Genomic DNA, 15,208 nt, shown 5'->3' with positions numbered 1-15,208 from the left:
GGAGATGCAACAAAAATCACATTCTCAAAGATTATTCAATTCTTGATTATAATACATTCAAGAGTTGATGTGTGTGGATAGAAATCTTATGTATAATAAAAATACATCAATAACTAGTTCTCAACAGATACAAGAAAGAGAATCACCAATTAGAACAAATTTTTTGGATGTAAAAATTAATGAATACAGAAAACATTTTTCACCAATACTCCTCTCCCAGACAAGAAGAAATGTCAGCAGGGCTTCTAGCAGCCATCTATGGGCGTCTTACTGCAGTGAGGGCTGGTCTAGCTGAGGTGAGGCATGACCCAGCTCATAGTTCATGCGGAAGCATTATAGGACCAGAACTGCCTCTCTGCTCTTTAGGACAATGAATAGGAATTCAGTTCTCTCTCTGAGTGTAAATCTTATTAGAAATGTCATGCTTCAGACTGCTTCTGTTCCTCTCAGAGCTAGGGCCCACATGAACTAACATACAAACATAAGAGTGAATTATGACTACTTGTCAAAGACAGTGGCAATGAACTTCTTTCCGATTTCTTTCTAGCAGCCCCCCTCTTTTTGTTCTCTACCTGCCTTCAATTCTTTCATCTTTAAAGCGTAGTTGGGGTGAGCATTTGGTAACTTAGAACATAATTATTTTAAGATGATCCTAGAGTGAGTTTTATTATATTATTTACAAAGCTGCACATGGATGCAGCTTTTCTACAATTTTTCAAACTGATTTCTTACATACAAAGGAAGGGGAATCAGTCACAATAAAATACAAATTAGGAACATAGGAAAGTGCTAACCACTGCAAACCAATGCTGGAAATATGAAGGGTATCAATAACTTCATAAAGTCAGTAAACATGACTATTAACTTATTTGTTGGCATGACTTATTTATTAATGTGAATAATTCCCAATTCTTACATTTATATAACATCTTTGAAGTGAATGGAGATACTTAACAAAAAGTGGTGGCCTTTTCCCAAGTAATAGTGTTTGTGGAATGGTAGAATTTTATTAATTTTAAAAATGTTTCTTAAACTTTTAGGGTCTACTATTTGTAAATTAGTGAGAACTAGCAGAAAATGACTTCACTTAAGAAATGGTAAACTAGGAGCAGAGCAAGATGGTGGAGGAGTAGTTCTTTTAGAAGTCAGCTCCACTGAGGGATGTCGCTCCAGTGGCTAAGTGGGGCGAGGAAACCTCGTGGGACACTGTGGTCTCAGGACCCTCGGGGTCACAGAAAGACCGGGGGTGCCTGAGTGTGGCAGAGCTCCCAGGTATCGGAGGGGGGAGACAGAGCCAAGGCGCGGGCTCTCAGCTCAGGGTTGCCATAAACCGTGATCCGCGGCACAGTCGGGCCACTGCTCCTCCAGCAGGGACCCAACAAGCGGCAGATCTGGGGAGACTCCCCTTCCTCCCCCGGGAGGAGCGGTGTGGGAGTGCACCGCAGGGATCTGCTGGGTTTGGAGACTACACACTGAGTCAGGTGCCAAAGAAGGAGATGCTCGGTCACAGGCCAGGTGAGCATGAAGTGCGGCCAGAGACCGGGGAGACAGGAGTGATTGACTGCTTCTCTCTGGGGGCTCACTGAGGAGTGGGGCCCTGAGTTCTCAGCTTCTCCGGGTCAGAGATTGGGAGGCCACCATTTTCACTCTCCGCCTCCAAAGCTGTACGGAAAGCTCGCAGGGAACAAAAGCTCCTGAGAGCAAACCCGAGCAGATTACTTAGCCCTAACCGGCAAGGGCGGGGCAATTCCACCTCAGGCAAAGACATTTGGGAACCACGGCAACAGGCCCCTCCCCCAGATCAGCGAGAACAGCCAGCCAAGACCAAGTTTACCGATCAATGAGAACGGCAGAACTCCAGCACTAGGGGAATACTGCACATAGAAATCATGGCTTTTTTCCCATGATTCTTTAGTCTTTCAAAGTTAATTTCTTTTTAATTTTTTTTCCTTTTTTCAACATCTTATCAATCCCTTTTTTAAAAAACATTTTTATTTTTCATTTTTAGAGTCACATTCAATCCCTTCATAGTAGTTACCCTTATTTTTGGCATATATATATATAAGTTGTTCTCTCTTTAAAATTTTGAGATAGTTTCTTCTAACAGATCAAAATATACTCTAAATCTCTAGTGTATGGTTTTGTTCTACTCTCCTGCCTGGTCACATTCTCTCTTTTTTTTAAATCCTCTTTCTTCGGGCGCCTGGGTGGCTCAGTTGGTTAAGCGACTGCCTTCAGCTCAGGTTATGATCCTGGAGTCCTCGGATCAAGTCCCGCATCGGGCTCCCTGCTCGGCAGGGAGTCTGCTTCTCCCTCTGACCCTCCTCCCTCATGTGCTCTCTCTCATTCTCTCTCTCTCAAATAAATAAATAAATCTTTTAAAAAAAAACTCCTCTTTCTTTTTTCAAACAACTTAATTCCTTTTATAAAAATTTTATAATTTTCATCTTTACAGTCATATTGCATCCCTTCATCATATCAACCCTTATTTTTGTACATAAATGTTTTTCCTTCTTTAAAATTTTGGAGGCACTTTCTTCTAACAGACCAAAATACACCCAAAATCTAGTGTGTGGCACTGATCTATGCACCAGCCTGATCATATTTGATCATATTCTGGGTTTTTTTGTTTTGTTCTGTTTTTGTTTGTTTTTATCTTTTTCTTTTTCTTATTTCTCTTTTTTCTTTCTTTCCCTTTCTTTTCCCCCAGCTTCAGGTCTTTTCTGATTTGTTTAGAGTATATTTTCTGAGGATGTTGTTATCCTGTTAGCATTTTGCTCACTCATTATTCTCCTCTGGACAAAATGACAAGACAGAAAAAAATCACCTCAACAAAAAGAACAAGAGGTAGTACCAACTGCCAGGGACCTACTCAATACGGACATTAGTATGATGTCAGATCTAGAGTTCAGAATCATCACTTTAAAGATACTAGCTGGGCTTGAAAAAAGCATGGAAGTTATTAGAGAAACCCTTTCTGGAGAAATAAAAGAACTAAAACCTAACCAAGTCGAAATCAAAAAGGCTATTAATAAGGTGCAATCAAAAATGGGGACACTAACTGCTAGGATAAATGAGGCAGAAGAGAGAATCAGTGATACAGAGGACCAAATGATGGAAAATAAAGACGCTGAGAAAAAGAGAGCTAAACAACTACTGGATCACAAGGGCAGAATTCGAGAGATAAGCAATACCATAAGATGAAACATTAGAATAATTGGGATCCCAGAAGAAGAAGAAAGAGAGAGGGGCAGAAGGTATATTGGAGCAAATTATAGCAGAGAACTTCCCTAATTTGGGGAAGGAAACAGGCATCAAAATCCAGGAAGCACAGAGATCCCCTCTCAAAACCAATAAAAATAGGTCAACATCCCGACATCTAATAGTAAAACTTACGAGTCTCAGAGACAAAGAGAAAATCCTGAAAGCAGCTTGGGAGAAGAGATATGTAACCTACAATGGTAGAAATATTAGATTGTCAACAGACCCATCCACAGAGACCTGGCAGGCCAGAAAGGACTGGCATGATATATTCAGAGCACTAAATGAGAAAAATATGCAGCCAAGAATACTATATCCAGCTAGGCTGTCACTGAAAATAGAAGGACAGATAAAAAGCTTCCAGGAAAAACAAAAACTAAAGGAATTTGCAAACACGAAACCAGCCCTACAAGAAATATTGAAAGGGGTCCTCTAAGCAAAGAGAGAGCCTAAAAGCAACATAGACCAGAAAGGAACACAGAAAATATACAGTAACAGTCACCTTACAGGCAATACAATGGCACTAAATTCATATCTTTCAGTAGTTACCTTGGATGTAAATGGGCTAAATGCCCCAATCAAAAGACACAGACTATCAGATTGGATTAAAAAACAAGACCCATTGATATGCTGTCTGCAAGAGACTCATTTTAGACCCAAAGACACCCCCAGAAGGAAAGTGAGGGGGTGGAAAACCATTTCCCTTGCTAATGGACACCAAAAGAAAGCTGGGATGGCAATCCTTATATCAGACAAATTCAATTTTAAACCAAAGACTGTAATAAGAGATGAGGAAGGACACTATATCCTACTTAAAGGGTCTATCCAACAAGAAGATCTAACAACTGTAAATATCTATGCTCCTAACATGGGAGCAGCTAATTATATAAGGCAATTAATAACAAAAGCAAAGAAACACATTGACAACAATACAATAATACTGGGGGACTTTAACACCCCCCTCACTGAAATGGACAGATCATCTAAGCAGAAGATCAACAAGGAAATAAAGACTTTAAATGACACACTGGACCAAATGGTCTTCACAGACATATTCAGAACATTCCATCCCAGAGCAACAGAATACACATTCTTCTCTAGTGCCCATGGAACATTCTCCAGAATAGATCACATCCTAGGTCATAAATCAGGTCTCAACCGGTACCAAAAGATTGGGATCATTCCCTGCCTATTTTCAGACCACAATGCTTTGAAACTAGAACTCAATCACAAGAGGAAAGTGGAAAGAACTCAAATACATGCAGGCTAAAGAGCATCCTACTAAAGAATGAATGGGTCAACCAGGAAATTAAAGAGGAATTTAAAAAATTCATGGAAACCAATGAAAATGAAAACACAACTGTTCAAAATCTTTGGGATGCAGCAAAGGCAGTCCTAAGAGGAAAGTATATAGCAATACAAGACTTTCTCAAGAAACAAGGAAGGTCTCAAATACACAACCTAACCCTACATCTAAAGGAGCTGGAGAAAGAACAGCAAATAAAGCGTAAACCCATCAGGAGAAGAGAAATAATAAAGATCAGAGCAGAAATCAATGAAATAGAAACCAAAAGAACAGTAGAACAGATCAACGAAACTAGGAGCTGGTTCTTTGAAAGGATTGACAAGATTGATAAACCCTTGGCCAGACTTACCAAAAAGAAAAGAGAAAGGACCCAAATCAACAAAATCATGAATGAGAGATCACAACCAACACCAAAGAAATACAAACAATTATAAAAACATATTGTGAGCAACTCTATGCCAGCAAATTAGATAACCTGGAAGAAATGGATATATTCCTAGAGATGTATCAACTACCAAAACTGAACCAGGAAGAAATAGAAAACCTGAACAGACCTATAACCACTAAGGAAATTGAAGCAGTCATCAAAAATCTCCCAACAAACCAAAGCCCAGGGCCAGATGGCTTCCCAGGGGAATTCTACCAAACATTTCAAGAAGAATTAATACCTATTCTTCTGAAACTGTTCCAAAAAATAGAAATGGAAGGAAAACTTCCAAACTCATTTTATGAGGCATTACCTTGATCCCCAAACCAGACAAAGACCCCATCAAAAAGGAGAATTACAGACCAATAGCCTTGATGAACATGGATGCAAAAATTCTCACCAAAATACTAGCCAATAGGATCCAACAGTACATTAAAAGGATTATTCACCACAACCAAGTGGGATTTATCCCTGGGCTGCAAGGTTGGTTCAACATCCGCAAATCAATCAATGTGATACAATACATTAACAAAAGAAAGAACAAGAATCATATGATCCTCTCAATAGATGCAGAAAAAGCATTTGACAAAGTACAGCATCCTTTCTTGATCAAAACTCTTCAGAGTATAGGCATAGAGGGTACATACCTCAATATCATAAAAGGCATCTATGAAAAACCCACAGCGAATATCATTCTCAATGGGGAAAAACTGAGAGCTTTCCCCCTAAGGTCAGGAACACAGCAGGGATGTCCACTATCACCACTGCTATTCAACATAGTATTAGAAGTCCTGGCCACAGCAATCAGACAACAAAAAGAAATCAAAGGCATCCGAATCGGCAAAGAAGTCAAACTCTCACTGTTTGCAGATGATATGATACTTTATGTGGAAAACCCAAAAGACTCCACCCCAAAACTGCTAGAACTCATACAGGAATTCAGTAAAGTGGCAGGATATAAAATCAATGCACAGAAATCAGTGGAATTCCTATATACCAACAATAAGACAGAAGAAAGAGAAATTAAGGAGTGCATTTACAATTGCACCCAAAACCATAAGATGCCTAGGAATAAATCTAACCAAAGAGGCAAAGGATCTGTACTCAGAAAACTATAAAATACTCATGAAAGAAATTGAGGAAGACACAAAGAAATGGAAAAACGTTCCATGCTCATGGATTGGAAGAACAAATATTGTGAAGATGTCAATGCTACCTAGAGCAATCTACACATTCAATGCAATCCCCATCAAAATACCATCCACTTTTTTCAAAGAAATGGAACAAATAATCCTAAAAATTGTATGGAACCAGAAAAGACCCCGCATAGCCAGAGGAATATTGAAAAAGAAAAGCAAAGCTGGCGGCATCACAATTCCGGACTTCCAGCTCTATTACAAAGCTGTCATCATTAAGACAATATGGTACTGGCACAAAAACAGATGCATAGATCAATGGAACAGAGTAGAGAGCCCAGAAATGGACCCTCAACCCTATGGTCAACTAATCTTCGACAAAGCAGGAAAGAATGTCTAATGGAAAAAGTCTCTTCGACAAATAGTATTGGGAAAATTGGACAGCCACATGCAGAAGAATGAAACTGGACCATTTCCTTACACCACACACAAAAAGAGACCCTAGGGGCGCCTGGGTGGCTCAGTCGTTAAGCGTCTGCCTTCGGCTCGGGTCATGATCCCAGGGTCCTGGGATCGAGCCCCGCATTGGGCTCCCTGCTCCGCGGGAAGCCTGCTTCTCTCTCTCCCACTCCCCCTGCTGGTGTTTCCTCTCTCGCTGTGTCTCTCTGTCAAATAAATAAATAAAATCTTTAAAAAAAAAAAGAGACCCTAAATGGTTGAAAGACCTAAATGTGAGACAGGAGTCCATCAAAATCCTAAAGGAGAACACAGGTAGCAATCTCTTCGACCTCAGCCACAGCAGCTTCTTCCTAGAAATATCGCCAAAGGCAAGGAAAGCAAGGACAAAAATGAACTATTGGGAGTTTATCAAGATAAAAAGCTTTTGCACAGCAAAAGAAAGTCAACAAAACCAAGACAACCGACAGAATGGGAGAAGATATTTGCAAATGACATATCAGATAAAGGCTAGTATCCAAAATCTATAAAGAACTTATCAAACTCAGCACCCAAAGAATAATCCAATCAATAGGCAGAAGACATGAACAGACATTTTCCCAAAGAAGACATCCAAATGGCCAACAGACACATGAAAAAGTGCTCAACATCGCTCGGCATCAGGGAAATCCAAATCAAAACCTCAATGAGATACCACCTCACACCAGTCAGAATGGCTAAAATTAACAAGTCAGGAAACAACAGATGTTGGCAGGGATGCGGAGAAAGGGGAACCCTCCTACACTGTTGTTGGGAATGCAAGCTGGTGCAACCACTCTGGAAAACAGTATGGAGGTTCCTCAAAAAGTTGAAAATAGAGCTACTATACGCTCCAGCAATTGCACTATTGGGTATTTACCCCAAAGATACAAATATAGGGATCCGAAGGGGTACGTGCACCCTGATGTTTATAGCAGCAATGTCCACAATAGCCAAACTGTGGAAGGAGCCAAGATGTCCATCGACAGATGAATGGATAAAGAAGATGTGGTATATATATACAATGGAATATTATGCAGCCATCAAAAGGAATGAGATCTTGCCATTTGCAACGACGCGGATGGAACTGGAGGGTGTTATGCTGAGCGAAATAAGTCAATCAGAGAAAGACATGTATCATATGACCTCACTGATATGAGGAATTCTTAATCTCAGGAAACAAACTGAGGGTTGCTGGAGTGGGGGGTGGGGTGGGAGGGATGGGGTGGCTGGGTGATAGACACTGGGGAGGGTATGTGCTATGGTGAGCGCTGTGAATTGTGCAAGACTGTTGAATCACAGATCTGTACCTCTGAAACAAATAATGCAATATATGTTAAGAAAAAAAAAAGATAGCAGGAGGGGTAAAATGAAGGGGGGGGAAATCGGAGGGGGAGAGGAACCATGAGAGATTATGGACTCTGAAAAACAAACTGAGGGTTCTAGAGGGGAGGGGGGTGGGAGGATGGGTTAGCCTGGTGATGGGTATTAAAGAGGGAACGTTCTGCATGGAGCACTGGGTGTCATGCACAAACAATGAATCATGGAACACTATATCAAAAACTAATGATGTAATATATGGTGATTAACATAACAATAAAAAAAAGAAATGGTAAACTAAGGGACACCTGGGTGGCTCAGTAAGTGTCTGCCTTTGGCTCAGGTCATGATCCCAGAGTCCTGAGATCCAGTCCCGTGTCTGGGCCCCCCGCTCAGTGGGGAGCCTGCTTCTCCCTCTCCCTCCTGCTCGTTCTTCCTTCTTCTATCTCAAATAAATAAATAAATAATAAATAAATAAAATGGTAAACTAATATTAATGGGAAATGTGGGAAACCTTAGTTTTTAAGATATCTTATGAATTAATTTTTAAATGTAAAAAACTATTCTTGGTGTTTGTTAATTAACTAAACATATTAACTTCTCACAAATTTGAGGAACTCCACTCCCTAACAGAACCCGAGGACCTCTATGGAAATGCTGTCATTTGAGATGGACTTGGCTGGGGGGTTGGATAGGCTGAGAGAAGTCAGCCTTAGCCCAATAACCTAGTAAGCAGCGAGTCAGTGTTAACTATTATTTCGAGCAGCATTAGTATTAGCCCCAGCTGTTACTTAAAACTTGGTTCAGTGTTTCATGCTCTTTTTCCTCACAGGCTGGCAAAGGGTTTCTTCGGTCCATAAGAGCTACTCCGATGGCTGTGGCAGATTTAATTCCCGTTGATACAGTCGTCAATCTCACCTTGGCTGTGGGATGGTACACAGCTGTTCACAGGTGCGCATGTGGAAGCCAGCTTTCAAAGATTTGATGAGGAGGAGGGTGAATATGTTAGGCTTAGCTTCAAAATATACACATTTGATTGTAGAAGACCCCAAATATCAGAGAGAATCGGTCTCAATATTTTACAAAGTTCCAAATATGCCATCACGTATGCATGGAGGTATTTTATAAATACTGCTTCGTATTTTGTATAAAGTAACAAACTCTAAATCATTTAACCTTAAAATTCTAACCCAAAAAAGCTTTTCTTTCTATTCAGTAATCTAAAATACAGCTCCCTTTTTTAAGGCAAAGGAGATAAAAGTGGGTGAAATAAGGGCATCTTTTATATTTTATACAGCTGCTCATTTCCTGATATATGCCAAAAGTTCAGATCTCCATTGGGGGGGGGGGGGGGGCTCTATTTCCTAGTACAAAAAAAAAAAAAGTTGTTTGTATATTTGACTCTGTTTGTAAATGGCAAACAGAATTAAATTTTTCTTATTTAAAGTCAGCCATTTAGTTGTTTTCGATTCAATCCAGCAGGGCTGAACTGGACTTAGAAGAAAACATAGCCTATATTTTGCCCAATAAATATGTCTAGAAGTTAACAATATGATCTACTTTCTCATTGTCATGGTACCTCCATTTGCTCCCTAAATACATCAACTTATTTGAGCCCTCTTTCATATGCACATGCACAAACACTTTCCTCGTGTTCTTCCATTTTGCATTTTTACCCAAAGAAGGAACAGAAGATGGAGTGTTGACCTAGTTATAGGAATTATTGAAACATCCTTGCCTACATGTTGTTTTTCCCTATCTTTCATTTGTCCTCCATTTTGTTGTATTTATTTAATTTTTATTTCATTTTCCAGACCTAAGTCAACATTAATCTACCACTGTACATCTGGTAACCTCAATCCTTGTAATTGGAGAAAAATGGGTAAGCGCCTGTAGAGATGTAACTACATAACTATTAGCATCTGCCCGCACAGTTTTAGTGTCTACCACAGGGGGAAAATGTGACAAAATGTGTCCTGGAGCTTAGAGTCTAATGGGAGAAAAAGACAAAAAATAAGTAAAAGATAAAATAATTAGTAATAATGAATGTGTAAGAGTTAACTAGAATGTGCTGTGGAGCATCAAAGAAAGGGGGTTAGTGGGAATAATGTGCATGATTGTAAGCAATAAGGGGTCCACTGGCTATAAAGATTTTAAAAATAGATAAAACCAAGTAAAAGTCAGCAGTTATAAGTAACGTCAGTGAGGAAATGCTCCTCGTGCTGAGGCAGGGGCTGCTCACACACACACACGTCCCTTGTCCCCTGGCTACATCACTGCAACTGTGAGATCATCAATAACCAAGTAGATTTAGAAGAGTTCAATAATGCTACCTTTTGTTATTGAGTCAGTGATACTCTTCATCGATTTATACAGTGAGCCATAAGTGTAACCTCGAAAATATCTTGTTGAATGGAAGTAATTAATCCTGCATGTAACTGAAAATTAGCTAACCAATCTTGTACTCCTTTGTCAATTTAGGAGTTGGTTTTCTGCAAATATCTGAAACTTTGAGATCATCTAGTTTTATTTAGGTACTAGATATTAAAAAAAATCACATGTACTTAATTTGTTAGAATCTGATTTCCATTTCAGAGCACTCTGCTATGCTATTCTATTTGTAAAGTTGTTACTTCAATAAAAATGAAATTACTGCCATCAAAGTTCTTTAGATCATATATCCAGTTATTTAGATCATATATCTAAATAATTCTGAAAACATTTGGAAATAAAAATAAATCTCCTCTACCTCAGTAACAGGATTAAAAAACAAGCATTAATAGAAGCAAAGATGATATGTTAAGCTCTTAAATAAAAAGATGCTACATGTAAATTCCATTTCTGAAATTCAAAATTCTTCTTCCACGCCAAAACCTATTATCTGTTTATCAAATTATACAATGTCATAGTTGAAAGTAATCTTAAAAATAATCTAGTGGCCTTGCTTTATTTTATATATGAGGCCCCAAGAGAGTAAAAGATCTATTCAAATTCATATGGAGGGCTCGTACCTCAAACAGAAGTAAAAGACAGGTCTCTGGCCTCTGTGCAGTACCCATTCCAGTAGTGATTCTTAAAAGTGAATATGAATCCCTCTGGGAGGAAAAAGAGATTCCTAGGTCAGATGTTTCTTGAGAATCTCTTCTGTATAGATTTTATATAGATTTCCAAGTAATATACTTTAAAGAGGACAACAATCATATTACCATAATAACTGATATCTTCATCATAATTGAATAATGAACTTAGGTATATTCTTTGAAAATTTTACATAGATAAAATGAACATTGAATTGGAATTAATATCATTTGAAAAGAATTATTTTACAAATGTACATTAAAAGTTTCTAAACTTTTATCTAGGTTTTATCTACATAATTTACATAATAATATTAAAAGTATTGTGGAAAAAATCTGGAGACAAGAATGGATGGACAATGGAGTCTGGGATAGTCCCAGAGAAGCAGAAATACCAAAGAAGTAAAAGACCGGTATCTAAAGTGAACCAACACAAGGGAATCCTGCCTTAATATTCTCTTTTTCACTTAAACCTTTATGAACCTTTAAGTAGCCCTTTATAAAGGTTTAAGTAAATATGAAGAAACTTTACTGATGGTTCTACAACTAATGATCCAACCTAGGAAATAAGGCTCTCAGGCTCTGTCTTGAGGCTTTCAGAATAGACTAGATAACCTGGGAACCAAATGATGGATTTTAAGTTTTTCTGAACAATACTTCACTGTATTGACTGAAACTATTTCCCCAAGAAGTTGTTTTAGATAAAGGTTTCAGGAAAAGGACCCAATTCAGAACCCATTCTCGTTATTTGATTTTGTAGGTGACCTCTTGCCTGGCATAAATATCTTAATATTGTTCTCAGAGATTGATTCTTGACTCTACACAGCCAATCACTGGTCTTTATCATTTTGACCCATTGCAAATGCCCTCCTCTACAGTGGGCTTATATGCTCCCAGACTTGTACTCTATTTTTTTCCCCAGGATTCCAAGTCTTGGCAACCTTTGAAAAAGTCCCATTTGAGAGAGCTTTTAGGAGGCCAAATGCAGACTTCACAACCAACACCATCACAAGCCAGTACTGGAATGCAGTCAGCCACCGGGCCCCTGCCATCATCTACGACTTCTATCTGCGGCTCACAGGAAGGAAGCCCAGGTGAGAAGCCGGGTCAGTTGCTTTAAGAGCGTTGTTGCATGGAAGATTAGGGCCCCCGAAGTCCTTAGCCCTCTTTTCATCTGGGGCTTGAAGGTGACAACTGAATCTTACATAAATTTGGGGCCAACTGAAGCAGTAGTAATGAGAATCCCCAAAGGGACCCCTACCTTAAAAATCCTCTGTCATAATGAAGTTAAATGTTGAGAAACTTGCTTGGTGAATTCAGCAAGTAATCATCCACCCAAAAAGCAAAGCAAGTGAGACTGTAAGTCTGGGGTTTTCTAAACTGTTAGGTAATCTTAAAAACGGTAACACAGGGCGCCTGGGTGGCTCAGTTGGTTAAGTGACTGCCTTCGGCTCAGGTCATGATCCTGGAGTCCCGGGATCGAGTCCCGCATCGGGCTCCCTGCTCGGCAGGGAGTCTGCTTCTTCCTCTGACCCTCCTCCCTCTCATGCTCTCTCTCTCATTCTCTCTCTAATAAATAAATAAAAAATCTTTAAAAAAAAAAAAAAAACGGTAACGCACACACACACACACGCGGGATGATGTAGGATGATCTCGTTTTCATTCTCACAACAATCCAGAGAGGATGTACTCATTACACCAATTTTACAAATAGGAAATAGAAGCTAAGGGAAGAATATAGAGTAGTCTAGAAGTTGAAAAGAGGAAAGATCTGGAGAAACCTGAGCTAGAGTTACTGCCACCTAGAGGTGAATAAAGAAATTAAGGGGAACAAGGTAGAATGAAATGTGCTGATGCTGAGGCAGCTCTGTTGCCATCTAGCTGTGTGACATAGGACCTATCCCTTTCTCTCTGTCTCACTTGAAGAATTTTCTGTTGCGTCTGAAGAGTCATCATTATTATAATTACCAAAGGCAATCCCTGCAAGCAAGCATTGGAAGCATGAATAGCATTGCCTTCTATGCTAGTCTCTTTATATGAAGAAGTCTCTCTCGGCATTTATTAGCAGTGCAAATGGCTAAAACTTAGGCAATGTTGCATTTATCCAAATTTGCAGAGAACTTATTTAGAGCTCATAACTCAGTAATCAGGTTCTTCTTGAGCAAGGTGAAAAGGAGATGCTGTGGCTATGGGGAAAATATTTGTATGGGGCTTATTAAATAAAGATGGGAAAAGAAGGAAAACAAACATTATAGGCAGAAATGCTGAAAACTTTAAAATTTATCAGGGTTGGAAGACCTGGATAAAGAGCAAAGTTCTGTAAGTAGAAAAGAAAAAAGGTGGAAGGGAGCCAATAAAAATCTTTATGAATTTTGAGAAATTAAATTGTAGTATTTGTGGGAAATGGCTAGGTTTCTATAAGAATTTTAAGAATCATCTTTATGGCAGAAAATGTTAGAATTCTTTTAGACTCTTTCCCTTCCCAGGTATGTCTGTGTGTAATCTATGCATTTACAACCATATATAGACATATATAAACATAGTTTTGCTTTGAGGTATGTGTGTGCGTGTGTGTAAATCAAGCTTACGTATTTTCCAAATTTTTTCACTAATTTTCCTTGAAAATCTAAGTCATTCTGCCTAGTTTTTTCCTATTACAATGGGGTAATGAATATCAGTGCACCTGCATTTTTTTTTTTGGAACATACCACTGGGTCTGGGGAGGATGCTGAGGAGTGTGACTGCTGGATTGGAGGCTATCTGGATTTTGCAACTGCCGCTAGGTTGCCCTAAAGGAAAGCTCTATCATTTTGCACTACCACATCAGCATGGCAGGGTAAAAATGCGTTTTTAATTACCCTCATCAATACTTGGCAAAACGAAATCAATCTTTTGAATTGTCAAACTAATGGCAATGAAGGTCATCTCTTTGTTACTTTGATTTGCATTTCCCTGATTGCTGGAGGGGCTGGGCTTTCATTTGTTCATTGGACATTCAAGGTTTCTCCTCTGTGAGTTGTCTGCCTCTGCTTCTCACCTATTTTTCTATTGGGTTGACCTTATTAACTTACAGAAACTCATACTTGTGTGAATAAATATATATTTAATGTATTTTCTCCAAGTCAATTTCTTATCTCATAGCTTTGATTATGAAGCTTTTTCTAATACAAGGGGACTACCTACAATGTAGGTTTTCTTAAGAGATGGAGTTTAGAGTCTGACTTACACATTTGAATCATGGCTTTACCAAGTCAAGGGCTATATGAGCCCTAAATTACTGTCTCTAATACCTAACTGCCTCACCAGTAAAAAGGGGCAGTAATCATACCTATTTTATAAGGCTTTATGTAAGACAGCATAGAATATAATAATCACTGTCATTACTGAAGAAGTTTTAGATTTTTATGTGAAAAAAATGAATCACTCTTTTCCTTTATGGGTTTTACATTTTATGTGTTAACAACTTCTGTATCTGAAAGTAATAAATGTATTCTAAGAAAAAATACTATTATGCTGATATATTCCTGTATGTAGTATATCATTCTACAATGATTATTTTTTAAAAATTAAATTTCTTGAAATCACATCAGTGACATCAGAGTTGTAGGAGGGATAAAGATTGTCGTCCATTTGGGCTGCTATAACAATCTCATTGACTGGGTTGGTTATAAACAACGGAAGTTGATTTGAGACTGGGCAGTCTAAGACCACGGTGCTGGTAGATTCAGCATCTGCTGAGGGCCTGCTTTCTGGCTCCTAGACAGCCATCTCTCTGTGTCCTCACATGTGGAAAGGCCAGGAGAGATTTCTGGGGTCTCTTTTATAAAGGGCACTAATCACCTCCCAAAGTCTTCTCCAAATACTATCACATTGGTGAAAATAGGTTTAAATCTATGAATTTGGAAAGGATAAATATTCAGTAGATAGCAAAAATGTAAGATGATAATAGCCAAACGGAACCCTTTTATGATGCTTGTATCAGGGAATAACGAGTCTACCTTCTGCCTAAGAATTTCCCATGATACAACGAGGGCAGTCCTTCTTAAGTCATTAGGTATATGGGCGTTAGGATTTGACCAGAAATAAGACCAAATTCCCAAAAGAGCATCACAAGTCATTACTGGGTCAACTGCAGTAATCGCTACTGCTAAAACTGGCCTGAGATAAATGTTCTAAAGGCCAAATGTTCTACAGGCCAAAGTGATTT

At 38.9% G+C, this 15,208-nt stretch overlaps 1 protein-coding gene across 3 annotated transcripts in view; it reads left to right on the top strand.

Annotated features, from left to right (window-relative positions):
- Positions 1 to 15,208, top strand: part of FAR2 (fatty acyl-CoA reductase 2) — a 144,555-nt gene that overhangs the window by 123,819 nt on the left and 5,528 nt on the right. For all 3 annotated transcript variants that reach the window (XM_064591457.1, XM_064591459.1, XM_064591458.1), the window contains 3 exons: positions 8,757 to 8,875; positions 9,739 to 9,806; positions 11,924 to 12,095. In XM_064591457.1, coding sequence (XP_064447527.1) covers positions 8,757 to 8,875; positions 9,739 to 9,806; positions 11,924 to 12,095 — 359 coding nt within the window. The remainder of the gene's footprint in view (positions 1 to 8,756; positions 8,876 to 9,738; positions 9,807 to 11,923; positions 12,096 to 15,208) is intronic.

The sequence above is a fragment of the Mirounga angustirostris genome, unplaced genomic scaffold, assembly GCF_029215605.1.
Source record: "Mirounga angustirostris isolate CCGP_5_RB_7025 unplaced genomic scaffold, mMirAng1.0.hap1 SCAF_5, whole genome shotgun sequence".
NCBI classification, from domain to species: Eukaryota; Metazoa; Chordata; class Mammalia; order Carnivora; family Phocidae; genus Mirounga; species Mirounga angustirostris.
Note: the sequence above shows the minus strand (reverse complement) of the source record. Positions and strands in the feature narration are given on the sequence as shown.